Below are 14,880 nucleotides of genomic sequence, written 5' to 3' on the forward strand. Positions count from 1 at the left end.
TCTGTCAGTGTGCCCCAGGGCGGCTGTGGCTACAATGTAGCTTGCCATCACCTGTGTGTGTGTGAATGGGTGGATGATTGTGTATAGTGTAAAGCGCTTTGGGGTCCTTAGGAACAAGTAAAGCGCTATACAAATACAGACCATTTCTTTAAACAGCATAATAATACTTCTGCTAATGGGTGAAAGACATAACGCGGCTTTTCATTTTCAAGTGTTATCTGAGGAGAGAGTACATTACAGACTCCACTGTGTGCAGTTCAAACAATAAGATCAGTGTGTAGCTCTGTCAACACTTGCTCTGAAGCTGTGAGGTCTGACACCTATGTAAGCTTGGTAAGCTCCAGGCTTTCTCTCTCACTGTCTCTATTTTTCACACAGTTATACAGGATGACACACACAAACATACACACACACACATATAGACACGCACACACACACTGCTAGTAGAGAAAGCGAGATGGATCCCCTTACCTCATTATACCTTACATGTCAGACTCCTGCAAGCCCAATAGCTATTTCACACAGTCAGGAAAGCACGTTCACACAGAAAACCTTAAGAGTATCGGAATAAATGCAAACACAAGGAAAAAAGGTAGAAATATTCTATTAACTGAATCTAAATCTCTTAGGCTATTAAGGGCTCTTTAAAGATCCATCTTCTCCTCTGGGTTGTAAACACACTTGAATCCACAGGCAAAGAAATGGATAATGGACAACCAGTCATTCAATATTGATATATATATATATATATATATATATATATATATATATTATGGCAAAAGAGCTGGGATTTATCACTTATTTATCTCTATCTTTCAAAGCAGTATGAGAGGTCACACTCTCTGTGGAAGGGGTGTAATGGCTGGGTAACCAGCTGGCCTTGACTACCTGAATAGCTAAGTGAAGGATTGCGCTGCTAAAGTCAAAGCAGCAGCAGCATATGGGCTGCCATGACAGTGCTACCGATTCCATTTCACCGAGTGAATCCCAAAGGGCTGGCATCACTTAAACAGTCTAAGGGCCTTGCACATCTCAGAGTCTGAGCGCTCCTTGCGTGCCTCGAAGTTGACAACAGGATATTCACTGCGCACGTGAACACGAGGACATGCATGTAGGCATAACTGTAGCTGTGTATTTTCTCACTATGGACAGAGTTGTGGGCACTGGAAATATGCAAGCATATTTTTCCCACTCCCCACCTCCCACACTGGAGCCTCTGTAAATCCATAACTTTCCTCACAATGTTGGCAGCACTACCCTGACTGATAAGTGCAAAGGCGATGGTTCAAACAATAGCACTTCCGTAAAACTATCTATTTTTTGTCTTTTTAGTTTTTTTTATTAATGTAAAAAACAACTATTCATTAACGTTGTTCCCAGCAGGTGGACATGAGAGATGATGGGAGCTAACGGCAGAAAATGTAAGCCCGTGCCAACACCTGTAAAAGACAGAGTATTTACTTACAGGTCTGACCTTCTTAATCTGGGCCAGAACAAACCTCTGGCACACAACACAGGTAGGTAACATTGTACAAAAATTAACAATGTAGCTCAAATCTGACCGTGGTAAGGAATGGCAGTTATCAACAGGTACTTAAATTATAGGCAGGGGTGAGGTAAATGGCAAGAATTTTTTTCAAACACTCAACAAGTCTGTTTTAATGATCTAGGTGCTTGTTTAACCTCTTGAATGTCTGTGACAGAAAGAGAAAGACAGCCGAGGATCCAGGTCCAAAAGACGCTCAGGAGCCGAAGCATTATGTAACTCTATCTAATTGTGTCAACACGCTCACTCTCATTAACTGCAGCAAAGCTCTCCAAGTCCAAGCCCCTTATAGGCACCTCTCTAACAATCCTCCTTCCTCTCCCCTAGTGAGGTGTTGAGTCGTTCTTCTAAATTATGGCCACCAGACTACCAGTTTAATCCACTGACTCCAAATCATTTGAGAGTAGCCTGGAAGAATACAGCCTTTGGTAACAGGTGATAACAACAGGGCTTTGGTCAGAGAGGCAGACAACATCCCCAGGGACTGAGAGGTTGCTGCTATTTCTACCCCTGACCTGACAGCCCCAGGGAAAGACATGCTGTGGGTTCAGTCATGAGGGATGCTGAGTAGCAATGAGAAAAAGAATAGGACATTCTAAGCGAGCCAATACAAAGACCTTTAGGAATTAAGATTAATTATTAAAAGGAAAAGAACTGCTTTGCAATCTGTGATTAGTTTCCAAAGCTTTTTCTTTGGTTTTCAAAAACTTAAATTTCATTGTTGAATTCTAACAAATTGAAATTGATCTCTACTGAACAAAGACCACAGACACAAGACTTAAATCAAGGTGAATTCATTACAGAGAGAAACTTATTTGGTAGTCATCTTAAAATTGTAATTTTTATTGTTTAAAATCCATAGCATAGGAACTGCAGTTTGAGAAGTTTGCAAAAAGACTTGACTGACAGTCATTTTGATGCAAAACCATCAACTTGTAGTTTAGCAACAGAGCTGTGGTGTCTGGTAAGGTAGCAGATAATCTATCACAAGCTGTGAGAATCTCATCCATAATTTTTCAGCAGGCATCTTCCTGGACAATTAGACAGCTGGTAGCAAAACATCAATGCCTAATGTCGCTCATGTATCTGGGCGACAACTCAAGCCCTTTAGAGAAAGCTGCTGATGAATTTTTCAAATTCTGTTTTTTGCCGTTTTCTGATCCAGACACTAAATCCTCTTATAAAACTCTAAAGTGCCATGAAATCCAAGCGGCAACCAGCAATGCCAAAAGTTGGAGCCACTTGAGAAGTACGGCAGCTAGATGCTGGCTCTAAAAGACTCACTTTGTTAAAATGACTGGGAAAAACCCCAACTTCTCTATGAATTATATTAGCTTTTGTTTTCTACAAGCCTAAAGTCACATGTGTGTCTTGGTGGCAAATTTTAAAAAGCATTATTTGATCAAGAACAAAATACTCAGCCTAGATCCAGCTATTGTTACTGTCTATACAGGCTGGAGAGTAAAAAACCACAAGCATAGATATTGAAAAAATGTTATTGATACCAGTGTTATTATCAGTTCTGCTCATGGGTCTCATTCTTTATCGATTCCCTTAACGACACAACCAGGAAAAGAGTAGGCCTACAGAGGTTTTCATTGTCCAAGTATGAAAACAGTGTAAAAACAGAGTACAAATAAGGACTGCAGATGACTCAAGTGTACAAACATTTGACTGCCATGAGCTCCATGTTATTCTTTTGCAATGTGAAACAATCGGAAAAAAAGATCCCAGAACTGATGTAGTTAGGATACTGACGTACTGAAGGGTTGTTTTTTTTAAACTGTTTACTGAAATATTTTCCAGTTATAGTTATATAATGGACATGGACATAATGTGTAGACTTGTAGCTTTCATTTTAGTGTATCCACAATTAAATTGGATGAAGAGTTTACAAGTTTCAGCTCTTTAACATGGGCCAGATTTGGGTAATTCCTTCATTATGTCATTATCAATTAGGCAGATAAAAGGTCTGGAGTTGACTTAAGGTGCAGTGCTTGCATTTGGAAGATTTTGCTGTAAACAGACAACATGCGGTCATGCAAGTGAAACAAGCCGTCCTAAAGCTGCGAAAACAGAAAAAACCCATATGAGAAATTGCTGCAATATTAGGAGTTGTGAAATCTAAAGTTTGGTACATCCTGAGAAAGAAAGACAGCACTGCTGAACTCAGCAATGCAAAAAGACCTGGACGTCCACAGAAGACAACAGTGGTGGATGATCGCAGAATCATTTCCATGGTGATGAGAAACCCCTTCATAACAGCCAACCAAGTGACCAACAACACTCTCCAGGAGGAGAGGTGTATCGATATCCAAGTCCGCCATAAATTCAAGACTGCATGAAAGTAAATACAGAGGGTTCACTGCAAGATGCAAGCCACTCATAAGCCTCAAGGATAGAAAAGCTAGATGGACGTTGCTAAAAAAGCATATAAAAAAGCCAGCACAATTCTAGAAATAACATTCTTTGGACCAGACAAAGACCAACCTCTACCAGAATGATGACAAGAAAAAAGTATGGAAAAGACGTGGAACAGCTCCTGATCCAAAGCATATCATATTATCTCTAAAACATGGTGATGGCAGTGCCATGGCTTGGGTGTACATGGCTGCCAATGGCACTGGGATCACTAGTGTTTATTGATGATGTGACACAGGACAGAAGCAGTCGAAAGAATTCTGAGGTATTCAGAGACATCTTCTTAAATCCAGCTAAATGCAGTCAAATTGATTGGGCGACGTCTCATAATACAGATGAACAATGATCCAAACCATAGAGCCAAAGCTGTTTATTAAAGCAAAGAAGTAGAATATTCTTGAATTGCCAAGTCAGCCATGCATTTCACTTATTGAAGACCAAACTTTGGACAAAAAGGCCCATAAACAAAGATTTGAAGAATGTCTTGGTTTCTCTAATGTTCAAAGATTACACAGTAATGTATAGCACGGAAACATCTGTCAGATGATCAAAAAAGTTTGTTATCTGATAATAATCTTAACAGTTAATCAACTTGTGAGTGCAACACCACATAAATCATAAGCAATGCTTTTGTAATTCTGATATATAATTTCACAACAAAGCAACATCATGTCTTCCGTGTCTGTGATCTAAAGAGGCCAGTGGTCAGGTTTTTCCATGCCTTCCCCCATCCCCTGTCTTTATATCCCCTTTGGGTAGAAGCATTTATCAGAGCAATGGTAGTGTCCAATTGTATCACAAACATCCTGCTGCTCCACAGAGTGAGAAGGGTCAGGTCGCTACTGACAGTCTGAATAATCACTCAGTCCTACCAGAAGCCAAGGTCGTGGAGGCATCCTTGAGGACAGAACAGCGGTCTGGCTCAAAAGAGTCTACTGATTAAACTGTCCAATGAAATGAACAGAGCACTTACAGTTTAAGATAAAACAAATGCTAAATGTTATTATTATGATTTGAAAGTGGCTTTTAATACTGTAAAGAAAGAAAAAGAAAAAAGAAAAAAACCTCACCTATAAGCAGCAACAATGGCCTCCGCTGCAAATTAACAACAAAAAACATGTGCTCGATTTTAATGTCGGCCTGTAAGAAAAACACACCAGTTGTATGTGATTACTGCATATGAATATTCATCAGTCTATACCAGCATCTGTGTTTGCATCTGTGCATCTTTGTTCTCTGTGTTATTATAATAAGGCATTTTGTATCGAGAGGGAAAATAGTATTTGGTTCTGGTTTGGACTGTTCACCACATGACACGGCTCTTCTCCTCCTTCACTAGCCCTGCTCCAGTAGATGCTACCCATAAAACCAGGAAAACAATGAACAGTAAATAAAACAGCAAAATAAACAAAAAATATTAATTAATGTAGTAATAAATCAATTAATTATCCTAATTAACATAATTATTAAGTTACCTTAGTGTTCCTGGGCCCAATAAGGATAGCATCTGGCAGCAGGTCATTTATGGATGGCCCTCAAGTGTCAAATGAGCTGCTCATCTGTAAAGTCATCTTTCACTGATTGCCTGTTTCGTATTCTATTTTATTTCATATTGAAGCTATAAATAAGCAACTTGTTATATAACTAAAGGTAAAATTTAGCTAAAGCTAACGCAAATCAAATTGTGTTTAAAGCAGATTTTTTTCTCAGATTTTCTTGATCTAATCAGATCTGTTTGCTTGATTCTGCACTTTAGGATGCACATCTCAAGCAAATCCCTGAAAGATGAAGTTCCAGCAGACAACATCTATATCACTCTCCTCTTAATTTATTATGCTAGCATTTTCCAACAAGCATTCGTTAGACAGTACAGCTGATGCTCATTAGGCAGGTATTTCGTGTTTTAGCACTACAGGTCCACCTTTGACCTCATGGTGGCACAAGCTAGTCATTAGAATATAATGTATGGGAACATGAATATTTGCATCAAATTTCATTTCCACGTGACTAGAAGAGCAGCAACATCATTATCAGATATTGGCCTGACACTAGCTCAAATAGCTGGGAGGAGCATCTGTAAGTACGGGCTGGCTTGTGCAGTCATTTCCATTCTTTGTTATTCTGAGTTACCTAAATCATGTGGCAGCACTGCACTGACAAACCAGTACATGATGGTAGGAGGAAAGCCAGCAGAGCACGTAGGAGCTAGCAATAATGTTTCAGCAGTTTAGAGAGGTTCCGGTTTCATTCCAACAAGTCTCTTTGGTTGTTGTTTGTGACTTTGCTGTATTTTCAAAGCATTTGCACAAGACTAAATAATAAATCCAAATGTTCAACATATTGGAAACTGCTGCTGTAACATTTAAACCATATGTGTTATTTTTCATGAGACACAATACAACTTTTTTTTAAGTTAAGACAGCCAAAGAGGAAACATTTTTACCGTCCCCATATGCTGCACTATGCAGCTACAGTCTTCTGAATGCACTTTGTTGAATAGCCTTAGAATTTTTCTCTACATAAAGACAGAGAGCAAGGAGGAGACGTGTCAGAGCTGCCTGTGATGTATTGCTCTGCAGATCCCCTCAGGTCCTTGAGCTCGATGATCAGTATATTGATCAACATGTGTTTTATCACTCCCCTGAAACACACTAACTGTCTGGAGCCAATTCTGCAAAAACAACTCAGAATCTGTCATCATAGCTACCCACATACTTTCTCTATATCTAATTATTGAAAAACAAGGCTCCTTCTGCAAGAAATGTACCTCCCGTGCCCAGGGTACTGCACCGTCTGTCAGCCACATGGAAAATAAGACGAGACCAGACCAGACACACTCACGCACGTACAAAAAACTGGTGACCATGACAGACAGAAGGACCAGAAGATGAAGACAGACTATCAGAGCTGTGTGTAATTACTCTATGTGCGTCGATAGCTCCTGGGCAATAACACCCAGTGCAGCGGAACAACTGCACACAGCACAGCCTAACAGGCCCGTTCATGTCTAAACCTTAAAAGTGTTGAAAGCAGAAGGAAACACGTTTGACTGACTGAAGGAGAGGAGAGAAGAGGACATGTTCGTGTTTGCTTTGTTTCGATGCCTAAAGCCAGAGTAGAGACACATGTCACACCACCATCTGCCTGCTGTGTCATCGCTAACACACACAAACACACACACAAACAAACACTTTTAAATTCTGACACATCAAACACCACATGTTGACATGTTGTTTCTGCGCGTGTTTGTGTGTAAACCTGTAGGAGCTCACGCTATTAACTCACAGGAGCTTTTGGACAGCTCTTCACATGTTGGCCGTGTGTGCTCCTCCCCCTCCTTCTGTGTCAGCTGAGAAAAGCATTCTGAAGCTTAACAAAGGAATTATAGTCATTTACTCAGACCACAAGAAGCTGCCACATCACTCCTGGCACGGACGGCAAAGGCACCGGGCTGTCAGGCAAGACTCTGTGCCACAGAGTTAAGAGCACTGGATGAATAATGTAGTGCCACACAATGACAGGCTCGATTATGAATGATGCAGTAATACCAGAGGGTGGACAGGAAGCGCCTGACACCATCAGTTCACGGAGCACCTGGTGCACATCAACTTCAAGAGGCCTTACTGACAGCTAAGGGGCGGGGGTGGAGTGGGGTGGGATGGTGGGGGAATTTTCTTTTAAAGTTAACCTTGAGATCCACACGCGGTCTGACTTGTAAACAAAACAAATACACATTACCCTACAAGCCCTACGGGGAAAGCCCTGATTCAGCTGACAGAGGATCAGGGTCAGAGTCAGGTGATACAAGGTCAGCTTAGCATCATGGCTGTCCCAGAGCCATTCTGAGGTAAATATGACAGGAGCCCCCGAGGCTGACAGATACACAACTAAAGTCCCAAACGCTCAGCTTAGGAACTTTCAACCAAAGGCCTTACTGATCCTGTGAGGAATGTGTCAGTAAGGAGCAGGTGGATTTTTAAAAAGAAGAAGCAACAGCTGGAGGCTTGGGTGTTCCCTCAAGAGTGATGGGAAGGAGGATAAGGAGGGAGAGAAGAAGATGAAAGACAGGAAGTGAAAGAAGTGAGTGAAGGCCCCAGAAAACAACTGTTATGTGGATGAAGAATTTCAAAAATGCTCCTCATTGGATGAACTCAGGGCAAATGCCACTCTGACCTCGAGATATACTTAGCTCTAATCTCTAAACCTGCTCCAAGTCTATTATAAGGACTTGGCACCCACAGTCACACTGGTGTGTGTGTGTGTGTTTGTATGTTTTTGTGTTTTGTTTTGTTTTTCCTTAATGCAAAAATGCCAATTTCCTATTTTTATTACATTAAATTGCAAGTCATCCTTATTTTAAAATGTTTATTATTTATAATAAATAATTGAGCAAACGTGACATAGTCTAGACTACTATTGTTCTATGGCACTTCTCTCGGCTCTCACCTACATAAATCGTCCCTGCGCTTCAAGTGGAGAGGTGGAGCGCACATTCACTTACCACTGGAACTCATGATGCCCAATATCGGTTGTTATCCAAAACAAAGCGGCTTCGTCAGAAAATAATCCCATAAAGCACGAGGAATTCCTCAGTTTCGGCAGTTTTACTCCTTCGCAATTTTGAAATAATACTATTGATAATAATAAAATTAATAATAATAATAATAATAATAATCCACTAAACGCAAATGATGCTTCTCACTCCCAGCAGCACTGCTTCCAGTCAATTTCTCAGAAGAAGAAGGTGGGCATAGAGGGGTATAAAAAATATAAGAAAAAAGAAACAGAAGGTAGGATAATACCCGTACTCAGCTACAACATCCAAATAAAACTCCCTCTCTTGCTGTGTGAACGTCGGCTGTCTTTATTATTATTATTTTCTTTCTTCTTCTTCTTTTTTCTTTTTTCCCCAAAGACGCCAGTGACAACACACAATGCTGCTCACACGGATTCCACCTTCACATTTTCGCTCCCGGCTGATCCCAGCTCCGCCGCGCTCCCCTGGCGTGTCATCGTGCGCCTTTCACGCGCTGTAAACACAGCCTCCCTATATATTTTTCCGTTTGAGGTTTTCAAAATAAAGCAAACACGTTTGCGTGTTAGCATGTGAACGTTGCGTGAAAAGAAAGGAAAAACAACGATTTTGGTATATCTGAAATTAAAATGTTAGCCTACAAAAGACATGCATGCACCTCGAATATCATTGATAAACGCTGACAACTTGAACCTAAATCGATGTTTCAGCGATAACAGTCTTTGATCATATATATTTTTATAATAAGCTAACACTAAGTTATTATTTAATTTAGATTTTGATTTGAAATATCTATTTAAGTGGTAGCTAATTCAATGCACCATTAAAGCAAAACCTGCATTAAACCAGAACCTGGCTACAAAACATTCCCATTCCCAGCTGTACGTTATTACTGTGCTTTCAATGTATTAAGTACGTGACTTGAACTAAAATGTTAAGCCCCACATAAAAAAGAAGTAATACTTTTGTAATTGTAATGTAACTTTTTCCCACAAGCTCAGTCCTTTCTCGAATAATATTAGGCTTTAGGCTGAATATCATAACTACATTCATATATATATATATATATATATATATATATATATATATATATATATATATAACATTTACATATATATATGAAAGTGTCACTGACGATTTCTGAAAGCTCAAGCTTTATGGTTACTCAAAACTGATTTTTTATGAAAGTAGAGTAAAGTCATTTCCGGTACTGCTCCGGGTTTCTGAGCCCAACTTGACTGCGCTCTTTTTTCTATCCTAGGTTAACGACGTCACTCTGGGCTGCTGTGAGCGCTTTGGGGATACTATACCCTACATCACTCTGCAATAAGTGATACGTGTTCACGAGTCCTTCCTTTTAAGTCGATTTCCAAAGCAAAGGAAGACTGACAGAAAGATGAGAATTTTAGATTCATTTGCAAAGCCATCTTGAATTGAAACTGGGCCGGAACACATTTGTCACTTTTCAAGAGATGCATGTAATATTTAAAACAAAATTATTTAGAGAAGGTCGAGAGCGTTCATAAAACCACTTTGTTGTTTTAGCAGTGCTAGGCTGGGCTTGTTGCTAAAACTGATATGACACCGCCCTCTTCTGGAAAATCGACGTAAGCAAATAAATTAATTGGATTATTTACGGTGAACCTGCTGCTGAGGCCATGGTAATTTAGAAACTGTGGACGGATTTGTTTCCACGGTTTTCACCTGTTAATATGTATTGAAACATCTCATGAATTCACCTGTTTTCAACCTCACAGCAATTGCCTTAAAAGGCATTAGTTCTGCCACGAGATTAAAAGCTGCCCTGCCTTTATGGCTCAGTGATATTTCTTCACCAGGTCCGCTGGCATCAACGTGGAAAGATTTCAATCTTAGAGCTCGCGTGAAACACCCATCCGCTGTTTCCCATGGTATGAGCCAGTAGCCATAAGGAAACAATTGAAGTTCGCTAAAAGGCCAATTTAAGGGATTAACTATTACATAAATAACAAGTGGTTTATTAAACTTGAAGATAAAAAAGAAGGTAACGCTGTGATAAAGAAAACTCTATATTTATTTCGGTTAGGGAGACAGAAGATAAAATTTCTGCTGTCAGATTTCTAAAGGTATTCCTATGGAATGGGATGTTAAACACAAGGCCTGGGAGCAAGAATCGGCCTTGCACAGAGTCAATCCTGCCCAATGGATATCTTCGAAAACAGGGGGGGAGAGCATAAATTTTGCACTTTTAAATGTATTTCAATAAGTTTTACAGCTTTTCCTGCAGATAAAGAAATCCCCATTCATACTATGCCAGACAGATAAACAATGAAATAATTAAAAAACAATTCCTGTTTTTTCACTGTGAGTTATAGAAATGTCTTTTGTGTGTGTGGTGTGTGTGTGTGTGTGTGTGTGTTCATTTTGTTCTTACAGTTTTCTATTTTGCAATTAATTTTAACAAAAACTAAACATTAATGATACTGATACTTTGTGACAACCATCCCGATAGTGGGATAATTTCTCACATGGTGTAGGGTTGTTTGTCCCTGTAGTTATCACTATAACTTATATAATTTAAAAACTTTGTTTTCAGAAAAAATTAAAAGTCGATATTTTTTGGGATCTTCATGTCATTTTGCTAGGATTCATCTAGCACCCCTGTGCCTCAGAGTCATGACTCTGTATACCCCTGGACTTCCAGCAGTACAATCTTTGCAAGACCAGTTGTGGAAGACAATACACTGAAGCCATATTCCTTGGGCTGGTTATTGAAGTATGGCTCAACAAAAGGCATTGTACCAACACGGAAACAAATAACAAAACAAAACAAAAACCTTTTACATGCTTAGCTGCAAGAACATTTCTCATCAGAGACTTGGTTGTCACATGTGTGAAAACCAAGCCCAGGACAAGTGAGACAATCTCCAGCTGACCTCTTGCTACTGGACATTTGATTCAATTCAAAGATATTCCCTTCAGCTTTTTAATAAGTGTCTGTTTATGTGAGCTTTCAAAAACAACAAGAAAAATTTCTCTAACTTCCTCTTTAAAGTTTTGTGAGTTTTCCACAAACTGAACACTGCATATTGGACAGAAGGTCAAGTGTGACATCCACAGAATTCCATAGTGTCCTCTAATGTGGCAGTAACAACCAACGTGACAACCAATCCCAGGTCTACCCTACAGCACAGTCTGGGCAATGGAGCTACCAGAACTTTTTCTGTTATTGCTTACAGCCCACAGAGTCATGCGGATACATTTCTTTCATTTACTACAACAGCTGGACTTTTGTCAAAGCGGGAAAGGCACCTAAAGAAAGCTCCAGCCGATCCAGGAGAGAAGGACAACCGCTGCCCAAGCGAAAACCTGTAGTGATCCCATATGTGTCAGGAGTATCGGAGCAGTTGAGACGCATTTTTTCTAAACACCGGGTCTCTGTGGCTTTTAAACCCCAAAACACGCTGCGCCAAAAATTGGTCCACCCCAAGGATCGGGTCCCCCGACACAAACAGGGTAACATAGTGTACGCTGTTAAGTGCCAGGAGGATTGCCAGGATTTTTACATCGGGGAAACCAAACAACCTCTGGCGAAGCGGATGGCACAACACAGAAGAGCTACCTCGTCAGGCCAGGACTCTGCAGTCTATTTACACCTACAGGCCAGTGGACACTCTTTCAATGATGAGGATGTACACATCCTGGACAGGGAGGAACGCTGGTTTGAGCGTGGAGTCAAGGAGGCCATTTACGTGAAAAGGGAAAGACCGTCTCTGAATCGAGGAGGGGGCCTAAGGGTACATCTTTCGCCATCTTACAATGCTGTGATTGCAGCCATTCCCCAACTCTCTGTGAATGGTACTCATGGCCATTGATCAGTGGTCTTTGGTCAGTGGTTGTTGATCAATGGTCATGAGAATTTGCATAATTATGATTAAGGAACTGACCTCCCAGCCCATTGTTCCTTCACTGGGCTGGTTTCAGTCATTATGCAAATGTACTGTTTATAAGATTTGGGGAAACATCAAGACGTTACTACAACAGCGTTTCCTTATCATGTAGAAAAAGTGGAGAAACATCTCATAGATTCAATATTTTATTTCTTCTCAATGACAGAAAGGGCACTTTCACTGGTCTGGCTGTACACGCGGGTGGCCCAGGATGTAAAATGAGTTCTACATCCCTCATTTAAAACACTTGAAAAGTTAAGTTGCAACTGATTAATCACAGTGCATTTAATCTTGATGAACTCCTAATACTTTTAGTATTTGGTACAGATTGTAAGGTGGTGAACTCATTGCTCTGTCAGCTTATGTGCTGTGAAATGTGTCTGTGTGTGTGTGTGTGTGTGTGTGTGTGTGTGTGTGTGTGTGTGTGTGTGTGTGTGTGTGTGTGTGTGTGCGCTGTTTTTATTAACCTTGTCCCTGTGTCCTGAGGAAGCCCTGGTTCTGGAGCCCTTAGGAAGCTGGACAATGGAGGGATGTAAAAGGCGCCTGGCTTTCTTGCTCTCTCTGTGCTGCACAGTCTCACCTCTTCTGGTTCTGGAGCTCACCGATTTTACAAGATGTTCTTTCTTTACAAGATGATCTTATTTTCGCCTCACAGTTTCATCGTTGCCTCTTAGTTTCATCTGGGAGCTTTGTAAAAACGTAGCATAAATCTCACTGACATATTTATTTGGAAACCATTTCACTGTCCATTCAGTTCAAACCATTACCTTATTCTGCATGTCTTAGTTTATTAATAGTATCACACAGTATGTTTACAGCTATCTGTGCTGGACTAACTTGGGTTAGTACTGACTGTGACGTCTGTTAATAGGATGTACCGACGTGAAGCATCCTTATCTTCATTACTGTGTAAATGTGACAATATATAACTGGATGGTGTGCAGGACGGACTTGTGCTGGCTGCTGATCATGCTCCTGTGTCAATCCAGTATTGTACTTTTGTTCTCCAAACTGATGGGGCAGAAAAACAGGAAACTGACTTTCCTGTGCACTGAAGGCAGCGGGGCAGGAGGCCGCTGGGTCAACACAGTGCGGTCGGTATATGTAAAGGCGCCAGTGCCCTCCATAACTGACAGTAAAGCCAAACATCCACTGCTGACATCACTCTGTTCTTTCAAATGGAAACTGTTTCTTTAAGTATGCCAAGCAGTGGAAAACAACCACAGTCAGCACAAATAACACATGACAGACACATCATTTAGTTGCACTACTAATGTGTTGCAAAACTGTTTGTATATGTGTGTGTGTGTGTGTGTGCGTGGTTGTGTTGTTTTTGGCCTTATCATTCATTTGTTTATCAGTTGGATATAATGTGTCTTTTGTTTGTCATTCGCACCGTGGCCATGTGTCCACTATCAGTAGCACTGATCAGCAGTGTGCTGCATTCTTCACTAAATCTCACAATCCTTGCCCTTTGTCCACTCACATGGCAAGGGGAAAGTGCACATACCCACTCCGTGTTTTACTATTCATCCTGCAACGCTGTGCTTGCTTGTTTCTACTTATTCCTGGCTATTTGTAATTTGCTGATATTTAATGCTTTCACCCCCTCCCCTCCAACACTCTCAGACTATTGGAAGCAGAGCAAAATAAATGGTCTGTGTCCTCCAGCCTTGCATAGCCAGTTGCACGATCACATGAGCACCACAGGGACGATGTTGTGTGTTCAGGGTGACTTAGTGGTGGTGTACTTGGGGCTACACAATCAGTTCCAGAGTTTATATTTAACTAAGCACGCAAAAGAAACAGGGAAAAAAAATGGCAGACCAAAGCACTGCCGGCTTGGTGTTTATTATCACTGCACACACAGATATGCATAACAGAGATACATAGCCCAGAAAGAGAATGACAAGAGGTCACTGCTGTGCCTTTTTGTTTTGTTTTGTTTTTGTAGTGTCATGCAGCACGCCAGGATAAATATTTCACACTTCCAGGCATCACTCTGGACATTTCCCACATTCAGTGGACTTGTTGAGCAGGCCTGTGAAAAAAACAGGAGCTTTGTAATGAAGATGAGTGATTTGTCAGGTATGTGCTGAACAATACAAAGGGAGAAAAAAACAAACAAACCCAAAACAAAGCAGGTGATTACTCAGTCATCTAAACGTCTGACATCATTAGTGGCGCATCAAGACAAGCTGGTGAGACTGGTGTTGTAGAATGGGAAGAGAGAAAGTATTTATTATTGTGCATCTGGTACTCTAACTACGAAGAATGTTGTAATCGTGCAACAGGTTTGAATAGTTTTGAGAAGATAGATTGAGGATATATTTATAACCTGACCTCTTTTCGGTTTAGTCCTCTGTGGGATCCTGTTTCCAGATTCTGACAGAAAGAGGAAGTTTTTTATGCATGAGGGTGAGAGAGGGGAAGAAACAGAGAGAGAAAAG

General features: G+C 40.6%; 1 protein-coding gene and 1 long non-coding RNA gene across 9 annotated transcripts in view; both read right to left on the minus strand.

Moving 5' to 3' along the window:
* Window positions 1-8,987, minus strand: part of ablim3 (actin binding LIM protein family, member 3) — a 44,618-nt gene extending 35,631 nt beyond the window's left edge. For 4 of the 8 annotated variants that reach the window (XM_040016573.1, XM_040016568.1, XM_040016567.1 and 1 more), the window contains exon 1: window positions 8,469-8,987. In XM_040016573.1, the coding sequence (XP_039872507.1) occupies window positions 8,469-8,481 (13 nt within the window). In that variant the 5' untranslated portion in view covers window positions 8,482-8,987. The remainder of the gene's footprint in view (window positions 1-8,468) is intronic. The other 4 variants (XM_040016572.1, XM_040016571.1, XM_040016570.1 and 1 more) reach the window with 1 other exon arrangement.
* Window positions 8,988-13,760: 4,773 nt separating this feature from the next.
* LOC120724384 lies at window positions 13,761-14,861 on the minus strand. Its single transcript, XR_005693899.1, has 3 exons — window positions 14,774-14,861; window positions 14,561-14,637; window positions 13,761-14,471 (listed from the first exon to the last, which is right to left on the minus strand). It is a non-coding gene; the product is annotated as an uncharacterized LOC120724384 (long non-coding RNA).
* Between the last annotated feature and the right edge of the window lie 19 nt (window positions 14,862-14,880).

The sequence above is a fragment of the Simochromis diagramma genome, unplaced genomic scaffold (genome assembly GCF_900408965.1).
Source record: "Simochromis diagramma unplaced genomic scaffold, fSimDia1.1 OVJJ01000685.1, whole genome shotgun sequence".
Lineage (NCBI taxonomy): Eukaryota > Metazoa > Chordata > Actinopteri > Cichliformes > Cichlidae > Simochromis > Simochromis diagramma.